This window comes from Schistocerca nitens, chromosome 4, assembly GCF_023898315.1.
Source record: "Schistocerca nitens isolate TAMUIC-IGC-003100 chromosome 4, iqSchNite1.1, whole genome shotgun sequence".
Classification (NCBI taxonomy): domain Eukaryota; kingdom Metazoa; phylum Arthropoda; class Insecta; order Orthoptera; family Acrididae; genus Schistocerca; species Schistocerca nitens.
Window position 1 is genome coordinate 485,468,207 of NC_064617.1, and position 21,069 is coordinate 485,489,275.

Below are 21,069 nucleotides of genomic sequence, written 5' to 3' on the forward strand. Positions count from 1 at the left end.
TATATATATATATATATATAAAAATCAAAGATGATGTGACTTACCAAACGAAAGCGCTGGCACGTCGATACACACACAAACATACACACAAAATTCAAGCTTTCGCAACAAACTGTTGCCTCATCAGGAAAGAGGGAAGGAGAGGGAAAGACGAAAGGATGTGGGTTTTAAGGGAGAGGGTAAGGAGTCATTCCAATCCCGGGAGCGGAAAGACTTACCTTAGGGGGGAAAAAAGGACGGGTATACGCTCGTACACACACACATATCCATCCACACATATAAAGACACAAGCAGACATATTTAAAGACAAAGACTCTTTCCACGTAGGAAAAATGTATCTAAAAACAAAGATGATGTGACTTATCAAATGAAAGTGCTGGCAGGTCGACAGACACACAAACATACACACAAAATTCAAGCTTTCGCAACAAACTGTTGCCTCATCAGGAAAGAGGGAAGGAGAGGGAAAGACGAAAGGATGTGGGTTTTAAGGGAGAGGGTAAGGAGTCATTCTACACCTCTGGCCATGAGCTTTTATTATGCGCAGTATGAATCGAATCTGAATTTCACAATTGGCGGCCTCCCCTTGTAAAATTTATCAGGCTGTAAGCCAAATTTTAGACACATTTGGCTTACAGGGCAATTTTTTATCTTGTTGAAAGAGAATTTTAATCCCCACTCGTAAAATGCTTGGAATTATTTTAGTATTGTTTTTATCTGCAGGGGGGGGGGGGGAGGCTTAAAAGAGAATGCGCATTTGCAGCTTTGCTTGAATTTCAGAGAAGTACTCCATTAACAACTTGCACCAGTTGGAGACGGCTGTAAGGTATGTTGTTTTGTGCGTGTGTAACAGTGACAGTATCACATGCTGCTTAACATTATTCAGGCAAAAATGTGATTATAACAACAGGGTTAATGGAAAATCTTTGAAATTTAAGGAATGCAGGGTCTTTATGATAAGCTCTTTGAAAATTGAATTTATAGTCATAAATAAATAGGTAAAACAGTAAGTGTGATCCGTAACTGATGTATGAAATAGCATTTTTCAAAATAATTACACAGTGGCACAGTTTTTGAATACTACCAGTATGGCTTCAATTAGCTACACAACAAACTTTTACCATGCAGACATGAAATAATGGAAATTGTTTGTCTTGAAATAGCTCATGATTCTTTATGGAGACAATCATCACTGTAAATTTTTATTGTTGTGGCTTGTGGGCATGACTTTGTATGGTCCTCATTCTCTGTATTATTTTTCTTTAAGTTTGGAGTTCATTGTGTGTTGGTACACATTTCAAGAAGATGATGATAGTATCTTTCAAAGAAGTGCAACTGCTATTTGTTGTGCATTGTGCACATTAAGAGATCCTGTTAAATGCTGATTATGTGTGAGTGATTTTTCTCTTTTCTGTTTATCTTGTTACCTTCCAGTAAGTGTACTTAGAACAGTTTGTCATAAAATCTCAGAACTGTTTTGCCATTCATCGTTAATCTAATATGACTGTGTCCTACCCTCCCTCCTTTCTTTGCTAAGATCCTGGGTATGTTCTTGTGATGCTGCCAACTACTACTCAGTTATGCAACTACCATCCACCATTTCTCTAGCCATCTCAATTACTGGATTCTTCTCAAGAATTGACCTCATGTGATCCTCCACAGGTATGTACAAGGTCCAAGGCCAAAAACTTATGTTACCTGTATTGTTTCCCAACATAGCTTCCTCTTAACCATTAGAGAATTTCAAGATGCTGAAATCATTTAACATGGTGCCTCTAATAGATGCAGAAAACCCGGTATATGCTTTGTACATGCTGAAGGCCAGGATCAACACTCTTTATTAGAGAAACCTCTCTTGTCATCAGGAAGAAAGCTCACCACTTGTATTGTCCACTATTTGCAACCTTTATGATATTGACTGTACTGCTTACTCGGTTGTTTTCCTTGGATCCCAAGTCACGTGGAATTTCTGGGATATAAGCTAGCTGAGCACTCAGCCAGGTAAGTGACTACACAGTTGACATTAAATAATGGGGATACTAAGCACTGACATACTAGCACTGATGAGATTTTGTTCCATTAGAGCCAGAACAAGGAGAACTGGAAGCCATCAAGAGATAATGTTTGTTCCTGTAGGTTCATCTACATATGTATTCCACAAGCCCTAGTTTCTCTCATCTTATCTTTGTGATCCTTATGTGAAACGTACATTGGTGACAGTGGAACTGATCTGCAGGTGGACTCTTGTACCAGTTCTCTAAATTTCCTCAATAGTGTCTTGCAAAAAGGGCATCGTCTTTTCTCTGTATGTGTCTCCCACAGACGGGGATGAAACATCAGTGAATAGTTTTATACTTCGAATACAGCCTTGCAGCCTGGAATTTTTAACTGTAGCACTCAACATTTTCTAACAAATACATGCCTTATAATTTGTGGTTTATATTTTAATTACGTATTGATTCTCACAAAAACTTTTTCTTGGTTAATTGTTCTATTTAACAAATTAATTTTCATACCATTAATTTTTCTTTTCATCTTCTTTATATAGAAAAGCACAAAAACAGAATATGAGGTACCTCTCGCTCAGATAGCCCTAGGGCAAACAGGAGATGCACAAATACAATTCTCTGACGTAAAGATCATTGTGAAACTGTGCATCTGTGATCGGAGAACAACACTGCATCATAATGTTTTTATGGTAAGTAATCACACACAGCCATTCAGCATGTGCATTACATTTTTGAGTAGTGTGCCATAGTTTAATTCATGAGAACATAAGTATCATTCTTCTAGAGAGGATATATTTCGCCTTGCTGTCTGTCCGTGCTAGTTGTTGTGGAGTGAGTGCTCCATTCCACAAGACATTCTGCATGGCCATGTTCTGTTTAGGTGTTCGCTGATCTGTTGGTAACTGTGTTACCGTGTCTGGCGTGTGCACGCATTATTTCTAGGGTTAATTGCACATATTAGCAACACAGTGATTTTCATGCACTATATATTAGGTGGTAATAATTACAGAACAACATAAAGAAGTAAACGTTCATCCATATGTTCGTATACACAATCAGTAACTACTGACACACTTGGAAAGACAAAGATAACTCAATTAATAAAACCAGTAAAATAGAAACAACATAAATTACATCTGAAAAAAGCAATAGATGTTGTTGTTGTTGTGGTCTTCAGTCCTGGGACTGGTTTGATGCAGCTCTCCACGCTACTCTATCCTGTGCAAGCTTCTTCATCTCCCAGTACGTACTGCAGCCTACATCCCTCTGAATCTGCTTAGTGTATCCATCTCTTGGTCTCCCTCTGTGATTTTTACCCTCCACGCTGCCCTCCAATACTAAATTGGTGACCCCTTGATGCCTCAGAACATGTCCTACCAACCGATCTTTTCTTCCAGTCAAGTTGTGCCACAAACTCCTCTTCTCCCCAATCCTATTCAGTACCTCCTCATTAGTTATGTAATCTACCCATCTAATCTTCAACATTCTTCTGTAGCACCACATTTCGAAAGCTTCTATTCTCTTCTTGTCCAAACTAGTTATCGTCCATGTTTCACTTCCATACATGGCTACACTCCATACATATACTTTCAGAAACGACTTCCTGACAGGTAAATCTATACTCGATGTTACCAATTTCTCTTCTTCAGAAACGCTTTCCTTGCCATTGCCAGTCTACATTTTATATCCTCTCTACTTCGACCATCATCAGTTATTTTGCTCCCCAAATAGCAAAACTCCTTTACTACTCTAAGTGTCTCATTTTATAATCTAATTCCCTCAGCATCACCCGACTTAATTCGAGTACATTCCATTATCCTCATTTTGGTTTGTTGATGTTCATCTTATATCCTCCTTTCAAGACACTGTCCATTCCGTTAAGCTGCTCTTCCAAGTCCTTTGCTGTCTCTGACAGAATTACAATGTCATCGGCGAACCTCAAAGTTTTTATTTCTTCTCCATGGGTTTTAATACCTACTCTGAATTTTTCTTTTGTTTCCTTTACTGCTTGCTCAATATACAGATTGAACAACATCGGGGAGGGGCTACAACCCTGTCTCACTCCCTTCCCAACCACTGCTTCCCTTTCATGTCCCTTGACTCTTATAACTGCCATCTGGTTTCTGTACAAATTGTAAATAGGCTTTCGCTCCTTGTATTTTACCCCTGCCACCTTCAGAATTTGAAAGAGAGTATTCCAGTCAACATTGTCAAAAGCTTTCTCTAAGTCTACATATGCTAGAAACGTAGGTTTGCCTTTTCTTAATCTAGCTTCTAAGATAAGTCGTAGGGTCAGTATTGCCTCACGTGTTCCCATATATCTACGGAATCCAAACTGATCTTCCCCAAGGTTGGCTTCTACCAGTTTTTCCATTCGTCTGTAAAGAATTGGCTTTAGTATTTTGCAGCCGTGACTTATTAAACTGATAGTTCGGTAATTTTCACGTCTGTCAACGCCTGCTTTCTTTGGTATTGGAATTATTATATTCTTCTTGAAGTCTGTGGGTATTTCGCCTGTCTCATACATTTTGCTCACCAGATGGTAGAGTTTTGTCAGGACTGGCTCTCCCGAGGCTGTCAGTAGTTCTGATGGAATGTTGTCTACTCCCGGGGCCTTGTTTCGACTTAGGTCTTTCAGTGCTCTATGAAAATCTTCATGCAGTATCATATCTCCCATTTCATCTTCATCTACATCCTCTTCCATTTCCATAATATTGTCGTCAAGTACATCGCCCTTGTATAGACCCTCTATATACTCCTTCCACCTTTCTGCTTTCCCTTCTTTGCTTAGAACTGGGTTTCCATCTGAGCTCTTGATGTCCATACAAGTGTTTCTCTTATCTCCAAAGGTCTCTTTAATTTTCCTATAGGCAGTATCTATCTTACCCCTAGTGAGATAAGCCTCTACATCCTTACATTTGTCCTCTAGCCATCCCTGCTTAGCCATTTTGCACTTCCTGTTGATCTCATTTTTGAGACGTTTGTATTCCTTTTTGCCTGCTTCATTTACTGTATTTTTATATTTTCTCCTTTCATCAATTAAATTCAATATTTCTTCTGTTACCCAAGGATTTCTACTAGCCCTCGTCTTTTTACCTACTTGATCCTCTGCTGCCTTCACTACTTCATCCCTCAAAGCTACCCATTCTTCTTCTACTGTATTTCTTTCCCCCATTTCTGTCAATTGTTCTCTTATGCTCTCCCTGAGACTCTGTACAACCTCTGGTTGTTTCAGTTTATCCAGGTCTCATTTCCTTAAATTCCCACCTTTTTGCAGTTTCTTCAATTTTAATCTACAGGTCATAACCAATAGATTGTGGTCAGAGTCCACATCTGCCCCTGGAAATGTCTTACAATTTAAAACCTGGTTCCTAAATCTCTGTCTTACCATTATATAATCTATCTGATACCTTTTAGTATCTCCAGGGTTCTTCCATGTATACAACCTTCTTTTATGATTCTTGAATCAAGTGTTATCTGTGATTAAGTTGTGCTCTGTGCAAAATTCCACCAGGCGGCTTCCTCTTTCATTTCTTCCCCCCAATCCATATTCACCTACTACGTTTCCTTCTCTCTCTTTTCCTACTACCGAATTCCAGTCACCCATGACTATTAAATTTTCGTCTCCCTTCACTATCTAAATAATTTCTTTTATTTCGTCATACATTTCTTCAATTTCTTCGTCATCTGCAGAGCTAGTTGGCATATAGACTTGTACTACTGTCGTAGGCGTGGGCTTCGTGTCTATCTTGGCCACAACAATGCATTCACTATGCTGTTTGTAGTAGCTTACCCGCATTCCTATTGTTTTATTCATTATTAAACCTACTCCTGCAGTACCCCTATTTGATTTTGTATTTATAACCCTGTATTCACCTTACCAAAAGTCTTGTTCCTCCTGCCACCAAACTTCACTAATTCCTACTATATCCAACTTTAGCCTATCCATTTACCTTTTTAAATTTTCTAACCTACCTGCCCGATTAAGGGATCTGACATTTCACGCTCTGATCCGTAGAATGCCAGTTTTCTTTCTCCTGATAACGACGTCCTCCTGAGTAGTCCCCACCCGGAGATCTGAATGGGGGACTATTTTACCTCCGGAATATTTTACCCAAGAGTACGCCATCATCATTTATCCATACAGTAGAGCTGCATGCACTCGGGAAAAATTACGGCCGTAGTTTCCCCTTTACTTTCAGCCGTTCGCAGTACCAGCACAGCAAGGCCGTTTTGGTTATTGTTACAAGGCCAGATCAGTCAATCATCCAGACTGTTGCCCCCTGCAACTACTGAAAAGGCTGCTGCCCCTCTTCAGGAACCATACGTTTGTCTGGCCTCTCAACAGATACGCCTCCGTTGTGGTTGCACCTACGGTACGGCTATCTGTATCGCTGAGGCATGCAAGCCTCCCCACCAAGGGCAAGGTCTATGGTTCAGGGGGGGAAGCAATAGATAGTGCTGCCTAAGTCTGCCTGTTGTCTCAGGAAGACAATGACCTTTATACGCAGTAATAAGATACCATGGCAAATACCATCACTTTAAACTCCCAGGCTGATAGGCTGTGGTCGAAGTATAAAACTCTCCCCTGACGTTTCGTCTCAGACTGCAGGAGACATCCTCGGAGGTACAGCGGCCTCCGAGGATGTCTCCCGCAGTTGGAGACGAAATGTCAGGGTCGAGTTTTATACTTCGACCATGGCCTATCAGTCTGGAAGTTTTAAGTGAAGACAATACTGGCCGTGAAAGCTTACATTGTATGATCATGGCAAATATCAGTTCCTGTAGATTACAGAACAACTCGGAAACAGGAACTAGCACAAAGAAATCGTGCAGTGCCCACATTACGTCGCTAACCACCCAAATCAATTAGATCAGTCACGAGTTTCAGGAATTACCTTGTGTACTGCATCTGTGAATGACAAGCTCCGCAATGGAACTACTGTGTGTGGGAACATTAAGCACTAAGTGTATCTTAAATGATAGAGTGGTGAGAGGCAAATCCATATTTGTAGCATATTACGATTCTAGAGAAAGCTTTTTATAATGGGGGGAATACACTCTTTGGAAGTGTGAAGGGAAGATGGATAAAGTACAGGCAGCTGAAGGCTGTCTGAAACTTTACAGAAATCAGACTGCAAATATCTATGAGTTTAAGGACAAGAAAAGGAACCGGTCATTGAGAAGGGAGTGAGATAGGGTTGTAGCCCCTTCCATGTGTTTTTGTTAAGAATATATTTTGTTTGACGTAGACAGATACATTGACTGTAAGTCAGGTATATGCATTTAATGCATTCTATTTTACACTTCAGAATGGCCACATAGGCGAAACCATGTAATAGTTAACAGTATAATAACACTTAAAGTTTGTTTAATCCCACATATACCAGATAGTGTAGGAAATTTATAGAATTCAAAAAACCAGTGAGAAACAATAATGGAAATTTGCTGGGTGGACCCATACGTAAAATAAGGGAAACCCAACCCCTGACTTACAGTGGATCGATGTATGGAGCACAGAAACATGCAACAGGAGATAGCATTTGCACTAGCTTTCAAGCTATAGAAAAAGAGATATTGCTTGAAGGCTATTGTGAATGCTGTTTTGTTTCGTGTGTTTCTGTGCTCCACGCATTGATCCACTATAATGTAGTGGTTGCCTTCGCCTTATTTTACATCTTAAACCAAGTAGAAATTCAGAAAGGAAACTAAAGTTCAGGGAGAGGAAATGAAAATTTTTAGTTTGTCAGTGATTTGTAATTCTGTCAGAAGCAACAAAAAGCTTGTTAAATAAGTTTAACAGAATGGATGGTATCTCAGAAATAAAGTATCTGTAACATAAATATCAATAAAAGAAATGAGAGACTAAAAACATTAGATGAATATTGCTATTTGGGCACCAAAACTATTAAGGATGCCAGAAGTGTTGTCATATTTAATATCACTCTTGTAAAACATGTACTTTTTGTGTAATGAGTCGTAAGTGCCACTTTTTTATTCATTTATTTGTTTTGCACAGGATCTTCTACACCTCATTGCAGAAGTGTATAGAATACGCTACGCAGTTCCACTTAAAGAATATCCAGGCTTAGGAACAAACTGTCATTTGCTTGCCAGTGAGATAGTTTCTCAAATGGAACACTGTGGTGAGTATCCCTCTGCATTAAACAATCTCTCTTTATTCATTTTCACATAAAAAATGCTATACGTATGATCTTGTTCCCAATGAAGACAGCGTTAAGAGCTATGTTATTCTAGACTTAATAATATAGCAATGAAGTTGTTATTTGCAGAATATTCCATCAGAACATAGACATGTTAAAAATGAAACATGAAGTACCAATGTTCCACTATAATACTTATTTTATATTTTGTTGCAAACTGGCTTTATTTTCCAGTGCACCATCAGACAACTTAAGACTGAACCAACAGTCCACACAATATCAGCAAGAGCTTGTAGCTGTACAAAGATTGATATCTCCTGTGGTTTGTGACGATTTAAAGAGTGCGCCTCTATATGAAAAGCTTAAAATTGCATTGCTTCAGTCTGACATGGGCACAAATTAAGAAATGTTATGTAATGATACACTGAATGTTGTAGACTCCAAATATGTGAATTTGGGCATTTGTTTTGTACTCATTTAAAATTGAAGCATTACACTTTTGTCTTTTTGTGTAGGTGCATAAGCTTCAAATTGTCACATCTTTGGAAATAAGTCTTCCTACATTTTATGTTACTTTGACTTGTTTATCATAGTCCACTTTCTTGATGACAACAGTGCACCATTATGTAAAGAATTGCTTGTAAATTAATTTTCATGATAATCCATTTTCCTTTCCATGAATTTTTTAAAAATTATTCTAAACATTGAATTAAATTTATGCTGTTTATGTTTTTCTTATCTTTATTTCTTTCTACTATTATTGCTCTAATATTCAGATGGTACGCTCTCTGCATGTAGTTTTCCTGTGGCCCCACTCTCCAATACTAAACTGGTGATCCCATAATGTCTTTCTGATGGCAACCAATTTCAGATTTCTTTACTCTTCAGTTCTGTTCTGTACCACCTCATTGATTACATTACCTACCCATCTAATCTTCAGCATTCTTCTGTAGCCCACATTTCAAACGCTTCTGCTCCCTTTTTGTCTAAACTGTTTATCATCCATGTTTCATTTCCATGGACACTTCTGCAAATGCCTTCAGTAAAAACTTCCTTACACTTAAATCCATATTTGGTTTTAACAAATTTCGCTTCTTCAGAAATGCTTTTCTTGCCATTGACAGTCTACATTTTATGTCCTCTCTGCTTCGCCTGTCGTGTTTTATTTTACTGCCCAGCGAAGCTCATCTGCTACTCTTGGTATCTTGTTTTGTAATCTAATTTCCTCATCACCAACTGATTTAATGAAAGTACATTCCATTACCCGTGTTTTGCTTTTGTTAGTATTCATCTTATGTCCTCCTTTCAAGGCACTGCCCATGCTGTTCAACAGCTCTTCTAAGTCATTTGCTCTCTGATACAATTACAGTGTCATTGGCCGATAATAATGTTTTTATTTCTTCTCCCTTAACTTTGATTCCTTCACCATTATTGCTTGCTCAGTGTGCAGATTGAATAACATTAGGGATAGGCTACAAGCCTGTCACAAACCCTTGTCAACTACACTGCTTCCCTTTCACATTTTTAAATTCTTACAAATGCAGAATGGTTTCTGTACAAGTTGAATATAACATTTGATCCCTGTATTTTACCCATTTTACATTCAGAATTTCAAAGAGTGTATTCCAATTGACATTGTCAAAAGCTTTCGCCAGATCTATAAAAGCTGTAAACTTAGGTTTGCCATTCCTTAACCTTTGTTCTAAGAAAAGTTATAGGGTCAGATTGCCTTCCATGTTTGTACATTCTCCAGAATTCAAATTGATCTTCTATACTAATACTTCTACTACAGTAATATATTATAATGTCAGGGTCACTGACCCTTGGAGAACAGTTAAATATTACATTGTCTTATGCAACTACACTATATTTCTCTTTACTGTAGTCTGAGATGGAGAGGCACATGCGCGCGTGCGCGCGCGCGCGCGCACGCACACTCACACACACATGCGCGCACACTCACACACACACACACACACACACACAATTTACTACTATCAGAATATATGTAGCTTCTCTCGACATTCCGTACCAGATATGCCACTCTTATCAGGTCCAGCAATATTTTGCTGCCTCAAGACATATTTCACTGAGTCTTCTCAGTCTTCTTAGGTATACTTGAGGTTCCGTCCCTTCACTCTTCTGTTGCTGTGCAAAGCGATCATGGAGCTATCGGAATTAATTTGCAATCCTTAGGGCCATACACTGGTCTTACTTGTCTCTGCTGTGGTGTCTGTGTCCAGTTATAACATCTTGCTTTTTCTGGGAAGTATCAGCTAAAGCATGTAATGTATCAAAGTTCTATTTTGTTGTTCTTCTTCTCCTTCCTCTTCTTTCGCTTCACCATCTTCGGGGTGCATTGGATCAATCATTTTTTTTGTGTGTATTGTTCTTTTGTCTATGCCCAGTATTTCTTCATTCTTTCTGATCTTCTCTTCTTCCCTTCTTCTGAGATGATGTGTTTGGATTTTTGTGTAGATTTGTCTTGGAACCTTATATTTTCACCTTTAGTAATTAATTTAGCTGTTTGATTGATTAGTGATTTTTGCTGAAATCTTTAGTTCTAGTAGGTCTTTTTGAGTTTCTTTAAACCAGTTGAGTTTTGTTTTGCGGTTATGGAAAAACTCAAAGATTTGCATCTTCATATTTCCATGGCGTAATGATTGTTCCATAAAATTTCGGATGTATACTATCCAGCCATCTTCAGAGTGAGCTGATGTTCCATAAAATTTCGGATGTATACCATCCAGCCATCTTCAGAGTGAGCTGAGGTGACTGACACTCCGGCACTTGCTGTGTCGTTTTAAAACTGCGGACCGCGCCACTGCGCATGTGGCCACAGATACACAAGGTGCCAGAGATGTTGATTGGTGGCAAAGACATATAACACAAGCATGAAATTAAATTTATGGCTGAGCGGTTGATCAACATGGTGATATCGATTTATCACTGTGAGCTGCGCTGTAGCGACGTCTTTGTGAGTTTATCATAGAAAGTGTCAGATTCCATGATTTGTCCGAAGCTGAAGCCACCATCTCTATTAAATTCACTGCCAACTGATTTTCGATTGCTTCTTTCACTGTTGAGTCCCAGAAAGATGAAGTCGATGCTAAAATTTTTATGTTATTGTATGCCGTAGAGTGCCCATTATCAACGCAGTGCTTTGCCACTGCCAGTTTATTACATTGTAAGAGCTGAGTGTACTTGCAGTGTTTTGTGTATCTCTTGCATCTCTCAAGGACTGTACATGTTGCCTAAATGATTTGTGAATGGCCACACTTACAGGAGATCTTGTAAACCCCAGGCTTCCGAAGCACCAAATCATCTTTAATGGAACCCAGGAGTGCTGCTGTCTCTGGTGGAGGGCAGGAAATAACTTTCACTTTGTGTTTGCTGAGGATCCGTCCTATTTTTGATGATAGGCGTCCCACATAAGGCACTACAAACGAAACCAGCAGCGGGTATAAGGGATGCAGAAGAAGACACAGAAAGTTTTAAATCCATGGCTTTTCTTCCATATGTGGGAAGCCTATTGGCAAAAATAGGATGGATCCTCAGTAAACACAAAGTGGAAGTGATTTTCCGCCCTTCACCAAAGACAGCAGCACTCCTGGGTTTGGTTGAAGATGATTTAGTGCTTTGGAAACCTAGGGTTCACAAGATCTCCTGTGAGTGTGGTTTTTCATACATCAGACAGACAATACGTACAATCCATGGGAGACGCACAGAGCACCGCAGGTACACTCAAGTCTTACAACCTAATAAATCACTAGTGGCAGAGCACTATATTGACACTGGGCACTCTATGACACACGATAACGTCGAAATTCATCTTTCTGGGAGTTACTAGAGAAATAAGCAATCGAAATTCGGTTGGCGATGAATTTGATTAATAGAGGTAGCAGCTTCAGCTTAGGCAAATCATGGAATCCGGCACTTTCTGTGATAAACTCACAAAGACGTCATGATGGTGCAGCTCGCAGTGATTCATCTACGAGTATATCACCTTGTGGCAACTGTCATAGATCTAATTTCATGTGTGCTCTATTATACCAATCAGCGTCTCTGGACCTTGTGTACTGTGGCCGCATGCACAGTGGTGCAATCCACAAGTTTAAAAGGAAGGAGCAAGTGCTGGAGCATCAGTCACCTTGGCACACTCCGAAGATGCAGCCAAAATGTTAGAAGTGAAATTTATGGAGCTGCATGCCCGAAATTTTATGGAACAACTCGAAGATTTGTTTGGTTAATCTGTTAAGAGTTCATTCTGAGAAAATGCCCATAAAAATTTATCCTTCTTTTTGGCATTGTATCTGAAAGTTTTTAGATTTGCTTGTAGGGAGTTTCATTTTTTATGTGTACTGTCTTATTACCTTGGACTTTCGGTTGTATGATTTTCCTTAAAATTTTTCTCCCCTTTATCTCAAGTTTCTCCATTTGGCCTCTGAAGTTAATGTTTAGTGTTTTTTGCTGCACACAGAACTACTGGCTTAATCACTGTCTTGTGATATATGGTTTTGGGTCCCCTTTTTTAAGGTATCTTTTGTTAGTTGGAAGGCCAGTTCAAGTTTTTCTGTGGATTCCATTGCTTTGCTTTCTCCAGCATTCCATCTAATCTATTCTCAGAGATATTTAAATTCCTTTACTATTTCAGTCTTTTATTCTTGGACTTTGAGGTGTTTGTTAGTTCTTAATGTTTGTCATAATTTTAGTTTTTTCCAAAGGCGGTGTGAAGATCTATTTTAACTGCTTGTTTCTTGAGTTCAAGGATTTATCCCTGTGCTTCTTTCACTGTTTCAGCAAACAGGGCCATATCATCTACAAAGACAATGCAATTTACTTTAAGGTTCTTCTTTTTGCAACCCAATGTTGTACCACTCATATATATATATGTTCCATTCTCCGATTACTGTCTCAAGCACACAATTGAACAGCAATGGTGAGAGCCCATCCCCCTGTTGCACACCCATTTTTATTTCGAAGGGTTCTGATAGTTCACCTATTAATTTAACTTTCAAAAATGTATTTTTAAGCATTGTTTTTATGGTATTAGTTGTTTTCTTATCCAAATTCATTTCTTTCAGGACTGCTAAAAGAGATTCTCTGTGAGTTGAATTATACGCTTTTTTGAAATCAACAGAGGAGAGTACATATGTCTGTGCTCGTGATTTGTGGTATATCATAACGTTTTTGAGTTCTAGTATTTGTTCTGAGCATGATCTGCCCTTTCTATAATCATCATGGCATTCTCCGACTTGTGGTTCCAATTCTGGCTCTGCCCAGTTCAAAAGGACTTCAGAAAGAATCTTGTTATGTTACATCCAGTAGTGATATTCCTCTATAATTGTTGGGGCTTGTCTTTAAGCTTTCCTTGTGGATCAAGTGAATGAGAGCTGTTATCCATTCTGCAGGGATCTCTTCTTCTTTCCAGATTTTATCTAAAACACATTAAAGGGATGTAATTGCATTTTTGTCAGATTTTTTCCATATTTCGGTTACTGTTTGGTTTCCTCTGTATGCTTTGTTATTTTTCAGTTCTGAAATTATCTTTTGTCGTTCTTCAGACGCTGGTGGTTCTGAATCCAGCTTCTGACTGTTATTTGGGATAGATTCAAATTTTTCAAGGATGGGTTCACAATTCAGGAGCTTCTCAAAGTACATGCTAGTATCTTGCAATTTTGTGTGTCTTTGTGAGCAATGGTCCCATTTACAGCTCGAATTTGGAGGGTGGGAGCTTCCTATCTTGATAACCTTTGTTTGAACATTCTGTGAAAGCTTTTTGTGTGTTTTTTTAGTAAATTCTTCATCAATTTGGGAAAGAGATCTGTTTTCATGACTTTCATTAATCCACTTTATACTTCTATCTACCACTTTTCTAACCCTAATGATCTAATGATAGTTAATTGCTTTCTTCTGTTTTCTGTGATTACCAATTTTACAATGCCTGTTTTCTTGTTTCACGGAGGGCATCATATTCTAGCAACCACCAGGCATGCTTTTTGCTTTTTATATTGGGTGCTATTCATTCGGCCATAGTAAAGAGATTTTCCTTGATATCCTCCTAACTTTGAGTCTGAACTGTTTCTGTTGCTTTTATGAATTCATCTGATTTTAATATTTTTTTGGTGCTGTATTTTTGACCCTTGTTTTGTTTCATGCTGCATTTCCTGTTCGGGATGACTTTGAACTTAATTTTAGAGAGGTGGTGGTCCACATCCAAGTTTGCTTCCCCGAGTACCCTATCATCATGATTTCTTTGCGATAAATTGCCTTGATTGTCACATGATCAAATTGAAATTATCCTGGGTTTAGAATTGGAGATGTCCATATCATTTGTTTTCATGATAGTGTTTTGAAAACTATAAATTTAAGAATTAGGTGGTGTGCTTGGCAAAGTTCTGTTTGGACTTTTATGGGCAGGATAATCTCCAACAATTTTCTTACATTTTTTCTTTACCAATCTGTGTATTACAGTCTCCAAGAAGAATGATGAAGTTTTTATCAGTAATTTTCTGAATAATGTCATCTAGTGGGTTCCAAAAGGTTTCCACATTTTCTTTGTTTTTCTTGTTATCTTCATTTATAGGGACATGGGCACTGATGAGTGTGTAGATTTTGTTTGTGATTGTGAATGTAAGAAATGAGTATCTTTCCAATGGGGAATCAAAGTCAACTATTGGGTTTAAGATATTTTTCTCTATTATAGAGGCTGTCCCAAGATGTGGCACTTTTTTCATCACACACGGTCCTACTTTGCCTTTGCACATCCTAAAACCTTTGGTGTTGAAGGTATATGTATCCATGTATAGCATTTCTTTGAGTGGCTGCTACGAGTATGTTGTAATACTTTTTCCATCTTCAACAATGAGTTTACATTAAAAGTTGCTAAGTATGTTGATTGTTGTTATTGAAATTTGGGTGAGGTTCCAAGACGCTATGACTTGTCTGTGTGATGTTGCAGGCTCCTCAGAATAAAAATGTCTGTTGATGTACTGGCGTACGGTGGACTATCCACCTAGCATAAAATAGTTTACATCACACACTTCCATGAGTGATGAAAGTTATTTTGGGAGTAGCCCACGGCCCACAAGAAAATACAACCAAGGTTGTGAGACCTGAATGTGGTTCTTCCACTCTCTCTGATGTTGGCAATCTGAGTTTCCCTTCCACCTTTGAGAGACTGTTGACCAGGTTTCACCCAGTAAACCTAGACAAGGGCCCTCACCAGGTGCTACCATCCGGAGCCAAATGGACCCAGCTTTATTTACAAGGTGTTACTCCCCCCCCCCCCCCCCTTCCTCCTTCCCCATCACTTGTGAGATGAGGCCCCAGACTTAGGACTGCAATGGTGGAGTTCCTCTTTTGCCCTATTTATGTCATACACAGTTTTACTTCTTAACACGTGCTAGAAGTCATTTGCTGGATCTTCAACTAAGGAAGATTTTCATAGGCCCTGATCTGGAATGCCAAGTTTGCCACAGTCACAACTGCTTATTCCCCTCTCACTGATTCTGTACAGATATGTAGGAAATGGCCTATGTCCAGAAAGATAATTGACCACTCCCCTACTTGGGTCAGAATGTTACCTGATGCCTTTCATTTACATCAGGAAGGAATTGAAATGTTCTTCTTCCTGTGTCTGGTGACTTTTTCTGCTGGCATTCTGAAATTTTACATTATTTATTGCTAATGAATTTGTTGCCATTTCCCCAAGAATTTCACGTCTCTTTTTGCACCTTTTTTTCCAGCCAATAGATGGCAGCCTTTTTTCTTATGTGTAGGTTCAGGGGACAAATGCTCATTAATATTGTTAGGACACCCATAGAAGTTCTAGATAACATTATTGGCAAACAGCAATCTGTCAGTTAAGTAAAATTAGTCTCGATGACACTCGAACAACTGTGCAATCGAGACTATTTTTTACCAATTTATCCATAGAAGTGAAGCCAAAGACCCCACATAATTGTGCCAGTGTTCCTCGCTGAACTTTCCTGACCACAGTGACAGATCTCACCAGTTACTACCTGTGTGGCTAAGTACTGGCACCATAGCCCACAATTACAATTTATATAGACTCATGGTATAGTAAAGTTTGGGCAAATGAAACCTTTGTGCCATGTTAGTAATTTTCTCCACCATACAACTCCCTTTCCACGTGTGGGGGTTGAATGTTCATTGTTCATCTAGGTGCACATCTAAATACCTGTTGAAGGTATGCCTTCAGATTATAACCTGATTTATATTAAACTATGGATCCCTAATAAATCTTCCTTTAAGTACAGGGTGATTATAAATAGCTCCTGTTTCAAAACACTGTATTAAAAAAAATTCACAGAATGAAGTAAAATTTGAATGGAATATTATCAAAGAAGGGCGAAAAGTTACCAAAAAAAAAAAAAAATTCAATGAAAATTTTACCAACACATTAGAGCTTTGTGCTGCATGAGCAGATGGTGAAAGCAGGCCTGCAAGCAGGGCGTACTGTACCCCCTTCCATCGTCACAAAAAATTGGTGGGTGGGTGGGGAGAGTGTAGAGACTTGTGTTAATGAGGAAATTGGAGAAATTGGTCCTCAGGGAAACACTAGAAGAAATTTAGACTGTATTTATATTCCTTATTGATTTACAGATCAGATATGTAAAACTGCAGTTCAGTGCAAATTGAGTACTCAAAGCTTTTTCATTTTCCCATTAAATTGTGCTATGAATCCCGATCTTGTTTCCCACCAGCATGACTCTCACTCCATGTGTAGACACACGAACTAATAAATTCAGTGACAAATGTGTATTTCCACACTTTCTTCAAGGCTGCTAGGAATATCACAGCTCTGTGCCTGTGATATCTACACTTTTATAGAGTGCTAAAGAACATGCAACACACACAAAATATTTTGCAAGCAGGGCTGTGAATGTTGTCTGCCATAACCTGCGCGGGACCAGCGATTCTCACCTTTGATAACAGCGCAATGCGAGAATTTTCTACTTCAAGTGGACATAAATATTCAGCAGCAACTACCAAGTATTTATTCATGAAATCAACATTTGTGAAAGAGCACAAAGACTTCGTTAAAATTAATGCTGTTTTGAAGCTCATCAGACCAGCACACTCACTTAATGTTTCCTCCTCCTCAGAGAGCGTACTTTGTTTTCCGCTTCCTTGTTTCACATGATAAGTTGTGTAGTGCCTTCCTGAAAGTAATAATCTTCTTATGGAACACTTGAACATTCTGCAAAGCTAACTTTCGTGTAAAATGCTAAGATTCCTCACACCAGTTCCACAGTTGGCACTTCTCTCATGTTGTTGCAACCACATAATGTGTGCACATTTCCTGTGCTCCCCACCTCACTGCAACTGCTCTGCATGTGACTTAGAATGTGAGCGGACATGAGTTCTCACACTCAGAATAAGTGAGATGTTAATCCCTGCAGTAGATGGTGCTGCAAGCGTCATAACATAAATGGATTCGGCTACAAATGACAGCTGCATTCCAGTGTGACAGCTATGGTGTGAGTTGCACGTTAAACCAACCGTACTGTGCAATATGCATGACGGATCAAGTTTGACGTTCAACTATTGTAGTCCTGCTAGTTCGATAAGCCCATCCACCACGGCCAAGTCATACCACTTTGAATGGAAAAAATCAGTTTTCACTGTCCTAAGGCCAAAAACCACATAAAAAGCAAAATTTGTGAGCATACAAGCTGTGGTGGGAGTTTAGAGCGGCAGTTTCCCACTGCAGAGCACATGGCTGGCGGTTCCTACGGGGCCATGGCGAGCGGCTAGTATTTACGCAGCCTTGAAAAAACCCGAGTGGGAGTTGGCAGGGGCACCTATGGCTGAGTTTGCGTGCTAGGTGAAATTTGTATGCCAGATAAAAATTGATATAAACAAAACTAAGAGTGACACAGAGATGCGAGTTGGCACTCATGGACGGAAAAATATGTGAAACTAAATTATCTAGATGCACAACAAATATATATAATAGTTTAAAAGTTATAGTCGTCATAAAAATTGTAAATTTGTGAAAGTTCAAAAGCTAATATCTTGGCAATACTTTGGCCGATTAATATGAACAAAGTGTTTACGGATGCAGCTAGTAGAGCTGCATTGTGCATTCATAGCCGATTTAGCTGAATAAGTACCATTTTTGAACGAGAGGTTGGAATATAGGATTCGCCTGAGAGAATCTGTTTTGGGTAATAAATAAATTTAAAGAGACAAAACTAGTGGCAGGGTTTTAAAGTTGAAAGAGGTAGATGAGTAGTTAAGTAAGTATAAGTAGTTAAGTAAGTATAAGGAGCATAAGATATAAGTAAGTATTTTCAATTGTTTATTTTGTTTAGTATCCAAAAAATCTGGGAAAAGCAAAATCATGCCATAAGAACATTATTTGTGAAAACCAGTGGCAGGTATGAAAAATTGGACTTTAAATTGTTATTGCCCAGAAAATATCCATATTTTTCAGTGTATCATATGTCTTTTTGTGTCTAGTTTTAGAATATTCATAATTTTTTTGTCAAACATTGTTTTGAGTTAGGCAGTCGTTTCGAGGGTGCATAGGGTGGCCATCTCTGATGGGGGGGAGTTTGTTCTGAGCGGCACTAAGAGCCGGATGTGCCGCCCATCTGGGGTAGACACATCCAAGGACAAGTATGTATATAGCGACGTTCGAAAGCAATAAAGTGGATCGCAATATAGTGGTTTAGGACAGCAAACAAGAGTGTATTTTGTGAATTGTGAACAGACTGTCGAGTGCCGTGATCGCAACATGTGAATCTTATAGTGAAGTCTTATAGCATCAATTATTAATGGCTGCCCTTACTTAAGAGCCCCTCAGACTACATTTTTAGTGTGTAGTGAATATATTGAAGAAAAATAAACTACTTATTCAAATTATAAGTCAGTGTGAGTGACTCAATATTTTAAATTTCACTGCAATACCTGCCTGCGTTTTGTTATATTTTTTGCCAGCTTAAAAATTGAGTTTATGACAGGTGAGAGCTGGCACCATCCTATGACGAAAAATGTAGCCAAACATTGAGATCAGCCACATGTCTGGGCCACTCAATTAAGCTGAGTGTAACAAGTACTTCAATGTATAGTGCCCAGTACCATCATAACCAACATTGGGTTTTAATTGTCTTGAGGCCAAAAACTGCATAAAAAGCAGCAGTGACATTGGGTTCAACTGTCCTGAGCTTGAAACCGCATAAAAAGCAGCAATGAAGTTGGTTTTTAATTTTTTTGTGTCTGGCTTGAGACACATTCAGTGTGCTGTCCATCATTTTCTGCCATGAGTTGAAATCTAGAAACACCATGTTACATGACCAACAGGAGTGCCCCAGGAATCATATTCAGAATGTCACAATGCATACCTTTGATTCAGTTATGTTTGTATCAGAACACTGATCACAGTGTCTTTCAGATAATCCCACAGCCAGAAGTCATGCAGATTAACATCAGGCGATCTGGCTGGTCAGGCTGTAGGAAAATGACAGCTGATACTTCTAGTATTTCCAAAACGTTTATGCAGCAGTTACTTCACTGGCTCTGCAATGTGCAGAGGAGCACAGTCTTGCATAAAAATGATGCTGCCCCCACATCCTTTCTGTTGATGGGTCAGACTGATGTTAATACACAAAACACTTGCTTACCAGTGATGGTACAGGTAACGGGACCTGCAGGGCCCATCTCCTTGAAAAACAAAAAATATGGTCTTGCAATAACTGATAACCGCACCACACAGTTACCTTTGCAGAATGAAGCAGTATCAGTTGATGTAGCTGATTTTCCGTTGCTCGTATTCTGCAATTCTGTGTATTGGCATTTCTTTTGAGATGGAAGTGGGCTATGTCTGTCCATAGAATGCTCCATGGCCGTTCATTGTCCAATTCCATGTGAGGAAGAAAGTCTATAGCAAATGTTTGTCTTATTGGCAGGTCAGCATGAGGAAATTCCTGAACAAGGGTAATTTTGTATGGCTACCAACACAGGATGTTCCGTAGACTGTCCTCACAGGCATGTCTAAAATTGAGGCACTTTCCTGTGCACTGTATGCTTTCACACCATTATTCAACTCCTCATGCAGTGCTGTAGACACTACTTCTACTGATGTTGGATCAGTTGTTTTCCTCCCTCTGTCGTATTGCACTTCAAAAGAACCTGTCTTTCTCCCACATCATTTTCTCCAGACCCTTAGCAGACATCAGACTAATGTCTTTTTTTCATACCCTTGAGTATTCAGAATTTATGCAGAGCGTTGAGACAGTTGTGCTGAGCATCTCGGACACAACTGAGGAATGGCTGTGTACACCAAGTCTTTTATTTCGATATTCTATATTCTGCTGCTTACAGTGCCATCTAATGGCGAAATTTTGCTTAACCCCCCCCCCCCCCCCCAACACGTTTCTCCATTCTTCAATAATATTCTATTCAAATGTGACGTCATTTTGAGCAGTAGCTATTTTTTTACAGTGTTTTGAAACTGGGACTGTAATTGTAATCAGTGTGTTGATTTTTGTGGTGCTGCCTTGATTCACACCTGCAAGCACCAATTCGTGCACGATTCCAAGGAATTTGCCACAAATATGTCCTAGCAAATTTCAACTGGTGGTGTGCACGAACTGTACAGCCGCCAACAATTCATAACTGCTTTGTGTTCTATCCAGAAATGGTTCTAAATTAATGTGCCAGAGTTCAGGAGCACAGTACATTTGGTAACTGTTGACATGAGACTTGATATTGTCTCACATTGGTCTCAACAGTAATACAATACACAGTAGTATAGCATTGTTGGGGAGGCTGATTCCCTTAAAGCCTTCCTCACATGGGTGAATGGGCCATGTTTCTCATTGAGAAGCACAGAAGACGTGGTGTCTGTTATACTTGCTGCACAT

At 39.1% G+C, this 21,069-nt stretch overlaps 1 protein-coding gene across 6 annotated transcripts in view; it reads left to right on the forward strand.

Annotated features, from left to right (window-relative positions):
* The window catches only part of LOC126251314 (uncharacterized), a 214,016-nt gene that overhangs the window by 140,568 nt on the left and 52,379 nt on the right, over positions 1-21,069 (forward strand). For 5 of the 6 annotated variants that reach the window (XM_049951641.1, XM_049951640.1, XM_049951639.1 and 2 more), the window contains 2 exons: positions 2,549-2,698; positions 8,029-8,155. In XM_049951641.1, the coding sequence (XP_049807598.1) occupies positions 2,549-2,698; positions 8,029-8,155 (277 nt within the window). Of the gene's footprint in view, positions 1-1,267; positions 1,386-2,548; positions 2,699-8,028; positions 8,156-21,069 lie in introns of those variants that run through there. The other variant, XM_049951643.1, reaches the window with a different exon arrangement.